This window comes from Etheostoma spectabile, chromosome 15, assembly GCF_008692095.1.
Source record: "Etheostoma spectabile isolate EspeVRDwgs_2016 chromosome 15, UIUC_Espe_1.0, whole genome shotgun sequence".
In the NCBI taxonomy this organism is placed as follows: domain Eukaryota; kingdom Metazoa; phylum Chordata; class Actinopteri; order Perciformes; family Percidae; genus Etheostoma; species Etheostoma spectabile.
Genome location: NC_045747.1, coordinates 27,007,929 through 27,018,886, shown reverse-complemented (window position 1 = coordinate 27,018,886; position 10,958 = coordinate 27,007,929). Strand labels below are relative to the sequence as shown.

General features: G+C 41.1%; 1 protein-coding gene across 3 annotated transcripts in view; it reads left to right on the top strand.

The window, feature by feature from the left end:
• efl1 (elongation factor like GTPase 1) overlaps positions 1 to 8,401 on the top strand; it is a 115,285-nt gene extending 106,884 nt beyond the window's left edge. For all 3 annotated transcript variants that reach the window (XM_032537407.1, XM_032537409.1, XM_032537408.1), the window contains exon 23: positions 7,386 to 8,401. In XM_032537407.1, coding sequence (XP_032393298.1) covers positions 7,386 to 7,574 — 189 coding nt within the window. In that variant the 3' untranslated portion in view covers positions 7,575 to 8,401. The remainder of the gene's footprint in view (positions 1 to 7,385) is intronic.
• The last annotated feature ends 2,557 nt before the right edge of the window (positions 8,402 to 10,958 follow it).

Sequence of the window (10,958 nt, the reverse complement as noted above, 5' to 3'; positions counted from 1 at the left end):
ACACACACACACACACACACACACACACACACACATAGGTCTCAGCGTCCTGCAGGCCATATGGACAGTGTCAGCTGGGGTAATGGGTCATGTTGTCTGTAAAGAGATAGATGAATGTCAGCCACGTGTCCGAATCTCCTCCCTGTAATTTAAATGTGTCACATTTTAAACTCTGCTTGTGCTGTGCTGATGATGGTGGTTGAAGTGTGAAAACTCCCGTGACAGACTGACAGATGACCTGCTTCATTAACATCATAGTCATGTATGGCGTTGGTTACCATAGAAACTGCAAACCAGAGCATTGAACATCTATCAGTGTAAATGACTGCTTTACATACATTACATACACCCTAATGAATAACTTCTATTAGTTACTGTGAGTCCCCACATCACATTTATATCTCATGTGGTACACATTAACTTCACTTTCACAGTAACACAACCAGGGCTTGACATTAACACGTGCCAACACGCCAAATGCGGGTATATTTTGGCAATGGGGGGGTAACACAGTCACTCTCACAAGCCACTTTGGCGGGTGGCATGCCTTTTATATTGTAACACTGGTGGGTAGCCCACGACCAGAGTACGGTGGCCCATACATCAGACAAGCAAGCCGCAGCGATTCCTTCAAATGTCCCGTTTAGCACGTACTTGCGACATGGCAAGCCGATGAAATGAGAGAGAGCCAGCAGCAGGACAGGTCTGGGCCCTCGGCTTCCCGTCACCGAGGGCCCGTGCCGGCTGCTAAGTGACACGCGAGTGCGCTCCAAATCACTTTCAAATACTTTGAACTAATCTTCTACACCCCTTCACCACCTAGCCTATGCAATAAGAAGCTACTCTTTATATGTGTGTCTATTTTGGTTACATGATTTTATACAAAAAGTTATATTTTATGTAGTCTTGATTTCTGCAAACCATAGTTACCTTTATTCAAATTGAGAAAAAAAAGTAATTTTCCACAAATTAGCGTCTAGTGAAAATGAGTGGCTAGTACAGGGTTCATACACATACTAATACATTTCCATAACTTTTCCATAACCTTTCCATGCCTTTGAGGTACATTTTCATGACCAAACTTTTTCTGAAAGGTCTGTGTATACATGAAAAATAAGAATTAAAAAATTCATCCTAAAATTAATGACAAGCTATATGTTTTGAGCCGTCAAACCCTGAGAACGCCATTATCTAGTCCTAGATGACAAATTACTGGGAGGCAATAATATATATTTTTCATATTTTTTTCAGAGATTCTTTTTGGGATTTTCACCCTTTAATTTTTGACAGGAGAGAGGGGGGGGAAGACATGCCGGAAAATAGGTTTCGATTTGAACCCTGGACATATTTGGACATGTACTGTCCATGTGCTCCTGCTCTACCACTGAACCAACCCGGCCACACAGAGGCAATGATATTTGAAATATAAATAAGTAAATAAAGTGTCCAGTAACAGACATTAACTTCAAAGGCAACAGTATCAAAGAGAAACTACAAGATTGTGCAACTAAGCTTTTAAACCAACCGTGCACATGTTTATCTCTGTAGAACCCCGTTATATGTTGACAGGCACTTATAATAACATTATGAATCTGTCAGCAGCAAAAATACTATCCTAGCTTTCTGATTTTTTTTGAAAAGCGCATCAGGACTCTGTTGCCGTGTAGTGTACTTTTTTTCTTAGGGACTGTTTGTTTTTTTATTTAAGGGGCTTTTGGGAACTTTAGTCAAAATAAACTTTGGTAGCCAGCAATACATTTTTCTATCACCCTCCAAAATGATTAGAAATAAAGACATGACCCTCCCCAACAGTTTAGGGATGCCTTCTGTGCTGGTTTACGCGTGGTGAAGATATACAATAGATATACAAATAACCATTACACACACAACTTAACCTCTGCTTTCTCATCTTACACAGCACACTCCACTGCTAATGGGGCCATTTCAGTAGATCTACTCACTAACATTGTTGTGGAAACACAATAAGCATGGAAACTAAATGCACACTTCCTGTATTACTTCAAATACTAAGTTACTCCTCTAGTAAACTAGAATTCACATGAAATAAAACAATAAAACATTGAGACCATTCAACAACGCACACTGGGTAATAACCCATATTGACAGCTGGCCCGCCCAATCCCTCAAACAATAGAGAAGTTTTCCCGCTTCGCCTTCCTCCAGGTTGTCTCATTGGAACCAGCTACAACTGGAAACTCGATTCATTGTTCGTCTGCTACTTCATTACTGAATTCACTTCTGAGACCTTTTAATGCGAGAAATATGATGATGATGATGGCTATTGTAAATTTGTTCAAATATTGTTGAACCAATATAGATAACCACACTCTATTACACAGGAACTTGTGAATAAAATTTCCATGTCTTTCTGTATTTATTCATTTTCCAAAACTTCTCCAGGCCTGGAAATTGCTATTTTCTAATTCTTCATGGCTTTTTTAAGTGTTTCATGATCGTAGGAACCCCTCTAGTAGCTTTCGGATGACCACTAGCCACAGTGGCCGATGAGCAAATAAAATTACTGTCAGTCCCCAACACAACTCAACCCTCAGGGACCATAGAAACAATCCAATGCAATCCAGTGGAACAGCCCTGCAGTAGATCCTATTTATTAGTATTTTTTTATTTATTTTGTTGCATACTTTTAGTGCTCCTTTATGTAAATGTATATTTTATACATTTATGTCTGCACTGCAACACTGGGCCTAATACAGTCGCCGAAAGAGATCCAAAGATCAGTCCAAAGATGTGTTGCTACGTGTTACAATAATGCTATTATCATTTAATAAATGATAAATAATGAAAGGTAAATACAAGGTTGCATTGTCGGCTGATTCCGCTGATGCAAACAGCATCTCCAAATATAATATATAATAACAGTAATCCAGCTCTGTTCCTGGAGTTACACTCACTGCAATAACTTGAGGGTGGCAGTAGCTCAGTCCGTAGGGAGTTGTGTAGGGCTGCAAAATTAATCATGTTTTTATAGAAATCGCAAGATGGGCTTGTGCAATTTCCAAATTGCAGGGATGGGCAATATTTCAATGAAGTATTGCGGTGCTGCCGAGATGTCCGAAAAAAAGAAATCCTATATCACACTATAATCATTTAAATGTTTTTTTTTATTTAAAAGAACAAAATGAAAAAGAGGATAATGATACACTAATGATCATTCCCTTCAATAACGTGAACCAGCCTTAGAGTTGAGTTGTTAATTTTTACAAAAAAAAAAAAAAAATAACAGTTTTTAATGTGAGTAGGGTAACTTGATTTCACATGACAGACAAGCTAAAGAATAATATATAAAGCTTTACATATTTCCTCTGGCCATAATGAGATTAGAAGTGTTCATATACTGAGCGAAGTGGAGTTGCCAGAGAGGCAGGAGTAATCTCTTGGCCCACCATGACCTTCTTGTCATCATTTGAACCCCCGCCATCTCGCAGCACCTAGCATCACACACGCCCCCCCACCCCCCGCCAGCACATTGTTTTGCAGCCATTGTCTTTGCCTCATTAAGAGTTGTCTCTCTGATTTGTTTGCCGATGCGTCCTCACAAAGACTTGCTCCTGAGCTCCCCCCCACTGTCCCTTGACCCACTCAGCTTCAGGACTCGCCTGCTGCTTAGTGCAGATGTCAACAGTCTTCCTGACAGCGATTTGATATGGCCAGGATATTGGATTAACATATGAATGAGCGCAGAGGCAGAGCGAGCAGACCTTGAGCATTGTATTGTTGGGTAACTGGAGGGTTAGTGGCTCCTGTGGGGACGTTTACATTAGATTTCCATCAGAAAGGAGCTTTTGTTCAGCTGCAGACTGGAGAATTGTGTGAATAAGTCTTGTATTGATCAGCCAATGCATCTGTCTGACAGTATAACTACTGTATGTGTCTGCGTGTACAAAGTATTGTTGAACTTTGTAGGCCTGTGAATACACAGAGCCTGAGCCATATACCAGCATGGCTCATATTTTGCCCAGATATTAGCGTATCACAGCTATATCTGAATGTATATTCCATGTGATAGGTAACTGAACTTGTGTTTGTAACAATGTGTAAATGATGTGTTCATGTGAGAAATCTCGAATCGAATCAATCTCAAAAACTCAGTATTGGTCAGGCTCTTCAAATAAGCATTTTAAATGATCATAGTACTGCAGGTTTGTTTTGAAAATCATCTTATTCCTAATGTATAACTACACTAAATTTTGATGTTTGTTAATCAGATCATACTGATTCATTGAAGATACAAGTAGATTTCTTCATTTATTTGTAGATACAACTAGATTTCTTTGCCTGAATTGTAACAAAAAATAAGCCAGTACCCAAATTGAGCAGTGGCCTGAGAATATTATCGCTTGTGTTTTATATACTGTATGTAAGGAATAATGTAGAGCAAGGTGGTTGCTATAGCGAATGCAACCCCGTCAGGGTGATCAGGACCCGGACGTGAAGCGGAGGGGTCTTGAATCAGCCTGAAGGGGTTGTATTCACAGTTGAAATGTTACAGTGTCTGAGAATGCAGTTATGAAACAGAGGATCATTCTCTTCTGCCTTTATGTGGGTGCTGAATGTCTAATTTTACATAGAATTGCTTATTTTTCCCCAATAAATCATGATATATACCTCATTTTAGTATAAATATCAGCCAGCTAATTAATACTATACTGTTAAAAATGTTTAGTAAAGGTACTCTGTACTTGTGTGTACCGGCCCATTGAAGCCTGACAAGAAGCATTTACATGTCATATGTGATCCCACAATTTTCGCGTGATATCATGAGAATCCTGTCATGCAAAGTAAATAAAATACTACACTTAAACCTAAAAATACATTAAAAAAAAATAGGTTTGGATAGGTCAAAATAGCAGAGTGCTTCCATGTCAGGCATGTTGAATTCATATTCATTCATATTGGTAAGACCAATATTGTAACTCACAGTCCACTTATGCCGACCTTACACCGAATTACTTTTCAAGCAGTTCCACCGTCGCAGACTGCTTTCCAATTACGGAATGACGTCCTGAGACACCATAGGCGCTCACGTCGTCTCCATCGTTGGGTGTAAGGTGGTCATGAAGTCAGTTTTTTTCCCACCTGGATGTTACGATAATATCAAACATGTTTGATTGTTTTTTTTATAATAAAATCCTGTTAAATCATGTGAACATTGTCAACCACCAATGGGTTTCCTCCGTCCAGCACCGAACAGGAAGCAAACGCCTAGGGCCGGTGTTGTTTATGGTTGCTATGGTCGCGCTAAGCTAAACGCTAAAGAGGCAAAGTTGCCGATTTTCAACCCTTCTGAAGGCCGTCATCCAACAGGAGTTTTACCGGCGGATAAATGCAGAACTCCGGGTACTGGAGACATTCATCTGCATGTACGACAGAACAGAAATCGTCAGACTTTTCCTTGAAATTACCAGCTAACGCTAGCAGAGCCAGTCAGTTAAGCAGCGCTCCAGGATTCCCCATCCCTCCTCGCCCTTCACTGGTGTGCGTGTGTGTGTTTGTTGTCTACTGTAATCCGCCTGTTGTTGGAGCTCGCACTCTGCCATCTGTCCCAGTGTAACCAGAGCCAGGTGCAGGGCCCTGCTGCCTGTGCTGCTTCAGTAATTGTTCTCTCTCTCTCTCTGTATTTGTGTGTGTGTGTGTGTGTGTGCTTTGCACGTGGTGGGTGTATGTCATGCATCTCTTTACAGCATTGAGAGTGTTTGGACACTACCCATCCACGTTTGTGTGTGTGTGTGTGTGTGTGTGTGTGTGTGTGTGTGTGTGTGTGCATGCGTGCATGTATGCGTAACGTTATGTCTGACATTATGTGTGTTAGCTTAACTTACAGACATATAGACCCTGTTTACACATACATGGGTATTTTGAAAAACAGAGACATTTTCCTTCGTTTACACACAAACGGAGAATTTCCCTCTGAAAACGAGTCTTTGTAAAAACTCTGGCCAGAGTGGAGATTTTGGAAATCCTCGTTTGCACGTTTGCATGTAAACTGAGAGAACCGGAGGTTTAGTCAGCCAAGGAAGTGAGGAAGAGAAGAGAGAGGAAGTGATTTCTTGCGGTTGTTGCTATTTTGGGGATTCTGATTGGCTAACGTGGGCTTGAGCTTCTCGTTGCACTGCCACCTACAGCTTTGGCATGCTCTTGACGGCATATATACGCAGGTACGTCTAACCCAGTGCTTCTCAAATAGTGGGGCGCGCCCCCTTTGGGGGGCGCAGTGCGATACCTGTGGGGGGCGCATGGAACTGGGGACTGGGGAACTGGCTTTTTTTTGGGCCGTACTTGTATAAAGTGTAATTGAGCATCCACTACAGTAGGCGGCAGTGGCGCTGTCATTGTTACTTCTGTCACGTTTGCGACAGAGCAACATTTTACGACTTACAAGACAACAGGTTTGCCTTGGTTAGCAGTGTTGAGTCAACAGAAAGCTCCGACTGCGTTCTGTCTATAGCCTCCGTTATTCACATAACAACCCCCAACATGAAAAAGTTTTTAACAGGGATGAAGAAAAGCGGAGAGAGACAAAGATAATGAGACAAAGAAAGTCACCCGAAAGCTAAGACGAGGAAATACGACAAAGCGTATTTAGCGCGTTGGCTTCACTGTGACTACAGTTGAGAAGAGGAAGAACCGGTGTGTTTGCTGTGTCTAAAAATGCTCGCAGCGGACCATGCAGCCAAATAAATTAGCGCGGCACTTAAACGTTACACCCCATCACGCCGATAAGCCGCTAGAGTTTTTTCAGCGAAAACGTGCTGAATATTGCCAACAGTCATCCCGCATTCCTTAATGTAAATAAGGATAAAATGTTATGCAGAGATGGATAGTCACGGTGGGGAGGGGGGGCGCGAATAGTTTTCTTCTTGCTAGGGGGGGCGTAACAGAAAATAATTGAGAAGCACTGGTCTAACCAAACACTTTTTTGAATGTTATTTTTGAAAACGGAGAGGTTGAAATATCCGTTTATGACAATAGCCGGCCTCGTGTAAATGCAGCCACAGTTAGCCTTAAACTGCCATTTGGATATTTGACTTGGTAACAAAATGCATGCTGCAAAACTGTAGTTCTCCACACGTATGGTTACACTTTTGTCTTTTGGGTCGGCAGCTTATGAAAACATAACTTTATAGGTTCTTTACAGCAGCTTTAGGGCGTTTTTCTGTTGTCTGCTGGCTGACAGAATTGACGAGGAGGAACCCTTCACACAAGATAAGTCATTGAAGAGTGGAGCGTTGTTTATGTCTGATTCAGAGTGTGACCTGATGCGGTCTGTGTCATTATGTGGAATCTTGTCTCTTACTATGACTGACCATCCCATTTCCATGCCTGTGCTCCTCTCTGTGCCCCAGGTGATCAGCAGCGACCCATGCTGGGTTCCCACCACAGAGGAAGAATACCTGCACTTCGGGGAGAAAGCCGACTCTGCAAACCAGGCCCTGAAATACATGAACGCTGTCCGCCGCCGCAAAGGTCTCTACGTGGAGGAGAAGATAGTCGAGCACGCGGAGAAGCAGAGAACACTCAGCAAGAACAAGTAGAGAAGCAAACCTGACAGAAGAAAGCTCCAAGAGGGAGACTGCGGACACTTCCTGTTCACCACAGACACTTCCTGTTCACCACGGACCGGGCTCTTCCATCACATGACAAAGGGACAGTCGGCCAGTCTGAACGTAGAAGTCTCTCATTTCAAAGATACCTCCGTCACAGGCCTGCTGTTCATTCAACAGTCAGGGATGACTTCTTGTGTGAACAGTCTTGATTGATTTGGGTGAATGATAAATATTAAAGAATAAATTTAGTATCCCAAAGTTATCTTTTTTTTAGAAATCTGATTGTTTTCCTTAGTTTTTAAGGCTAATATAAGATAGCATGGGCAGTAAATACGGACCAATCAAATGGCATTGTAACAATGCATTATGTAATAATGACTTATTTAATAAAATGTCAAAATGTATTCAAATTTCACTTCATTATGTAATAACACCCGCAATATGTAATAATCTGCCGCTTTTTGTTATAAAAAACCTGAACCCAATATGTAACAAATGTCTCCGCATTTTTGTAATAAAGTCTTAAATAATAATAATATATAAAATAATATATATACATATATATTTGTTATGGCTTTGAAAGGCATATAAAGAAAAACCTCAAAAGTAATAAATATAGCTTATTTCACATCAAATATTTGAATTGCTCGTCTTATGTTTACTTACATGCATTATGTACTATTTATCACAAAATAAGCAGATTATTACATAATGAAGTAAACATGTATTACATTTTGATGTTTCATTTCATAATGTGGTGTTACAGGCTATTTTGGATGGTAAATGATCAAGTTCAATAAACAGTTGTGTTGGAATTGGTTGTGGACATAATTCATCATTGCTTAACAGATTGTACTATTGTACGGCATTTAATCACCGTCATCCAGTTGCATTATATATTCCAATTAGTGCTGTCAGTTAAACGCGTAATTAAAGGCGTTAACGCAAACTCATTTTACGGCGTACATTTTTTTACTGTAAGATTAACATTCTTTTTAGCCTAGCAAACTTTGTAGTTTTTTTCACAGGCTGTTGCAACAACTAGTAAAGTTAGAAAAACTACAACACCACACCGGATCTAGTTAGAGCGGAAACAAATCGGCATGCCGCTCACACTTGTTTGGGCTTGCGAGCCGACCAAAGAGTAGTTACGTTTTGAGTGGACGGCGAGCGCGAGACGCTGAAATGGACGCCGATTAGATTCTGAATGGAAAGTTTACTTTTTAAAAGTTGCCAAATGTTCCATTGACAAGACCAAAGTGATCTGTGTTTTGTCGTCGTGAACTGAGCTATCATCGCAGCACATCCAGTCTGAAACAGCTGATGCCAATTCCCCCCCCCCCCCTCATCAAAGTATATTTTTCACAATTTAATTGATGGACAGTGTTTCATTGTGTGACAGATTATTTGCTCCATGTGAGAATGTTAGTGTGAAATTGAACACAACACTGGGATATATGCCAATGTTGTTTTCAATTAAAAAAACATTTAAACACAACAAGCCGATCCAGTTTTCCACGTTGATAACAGCAATTAAAATGAAGAAAAAATAATGGGACAAAAAGAATCACGGGACATTTAGAATAGATAAAAATGTGTGATTAATTACGAGTTAACTATGACAATAATGCGATTAATACAACGACTTTAAGAACATGTTTAATACTTAAATATTTCATTAACAAAAACATCAAATCAATGCCGTAATTGGGCCAAACAAGAAACCAGCAGCAGTTGCCTGACAGGATCATCACCTTCTTCTTCTTTGTCTTCTTCATCCGCTTATCCGGAAGCTCCACCAGGGGACCCCAAACTTCCCTTTCATGTGCTACATCAACCAGCTCCAACTTGGGGATCCTGAGGCGTTCCTAGGCCAGGTTGGAGATAAAATCCCTCCACCTTGTCCTGGGTCTTCCCCGAGGCCCCCTCCCAGCTGGACATGCCTGGAACACTTTCCTTGGGAGGCCCCAAGGAGGCATCCTCATCAGATGCCCGAACCACGTCAACTGGCTCCTTTTGACGCGAAGCAGTGGCTCTACTCCGAGCTTCTCACCCTATCTCCAAGGGAGACACCAGCCCCCCTCCTGAGGAAACCCATTTTGGCCGCTTGTACCCTGGATCTCGTTCTTTCGGTCATGACACAACGGTGCGATAAATTTAATGTAATACCGCCCCCCCTGCGCCGATCTCCGACCTATGTCTTTTATTAAGAACAGCAACCCATAGGCAGGGTTTTCCCTACCATTGTAAGGCACATTTTTAGGTACTGCACCTATGCCGTTTTGGGCAGCACCTAAGTCAAATGAATGTAAAATCTATGAGTATATTTACATGCACACTAATATTTCACTACTATTCCAAATATGACAATATTCCAAATTTGATACAGGTCACGTTAACAGCATATTCTGGTTGGATATTGGAATTCACTGCACTACTATCAAAGATGTACATACATATTCCACCTTTACAACACACCATAAATCATGGCTGTCTGACAACTCATAACTGCCCATATCTGTCAGATGTGATGTGTGTTTGATGTGCCACTGTCACTGTTGCTGCTGTTCTCTGCTGCCTGCCTCCATATTATGTCTTGGATATACTTTCAATGTGGCCTCTGTGACTATTTTCCTTTCTCTTGTCTCTTTTGCATTGTCTTTACTGTATGGTCTGCTTTAATGCCTCTGCCATCATCTGTGCTTGCTTGTTTGTATTTCTTAAACCTTGTTCCTTAGGCCTGCTGTCATTATAGATTCAATGTAATTCATTTATGTTAAATATTGTATTTTTGGATGCCCATTGTCAGCTGGCCGGAGGCTACAGCTGGAAATTAGCCATAGAGGCTAAAGCTGCTCCTTTTATTGTACAGTGAATTAAGGAGGAGTGTCCATGACATGTTCAACTAATTTACTAAACTAAACTATTTTGAACAAGGCCATGTTTATTTAGGTTTTAGAGGCATTCTTTAGACATGTATATAGTGCATTCATAATATGCGCCTTAATCAGGGTTTTTACCCCACTTTAAGCCCAGTTTACGGCCTCTTGACTGTTTACGTCTAATGGTTAGTTTTGTGCGTTGCTATGGTTACTGAACACGAACCAGCCAGCCAACAGTTTGCAGGGCTGCAGACCGCATTATTATTGAACCCATGCAATGTCAAGGCAAGACCCACCTTACAATAGCATTCACACACTACCATTGGCCAGGCGTCCATTCTTATGCTAGGTAATCCGATTTGTTCAGGTCCTATCCCCTGACCAATCAGCTATCCTAACCTCAACCAATCGGGCTGCTTTGTAGGGCGGGACAATGATGATGCCTGTAAACCCGATAAGAAAGACCAACACAGCTACTTTTAAACATTAT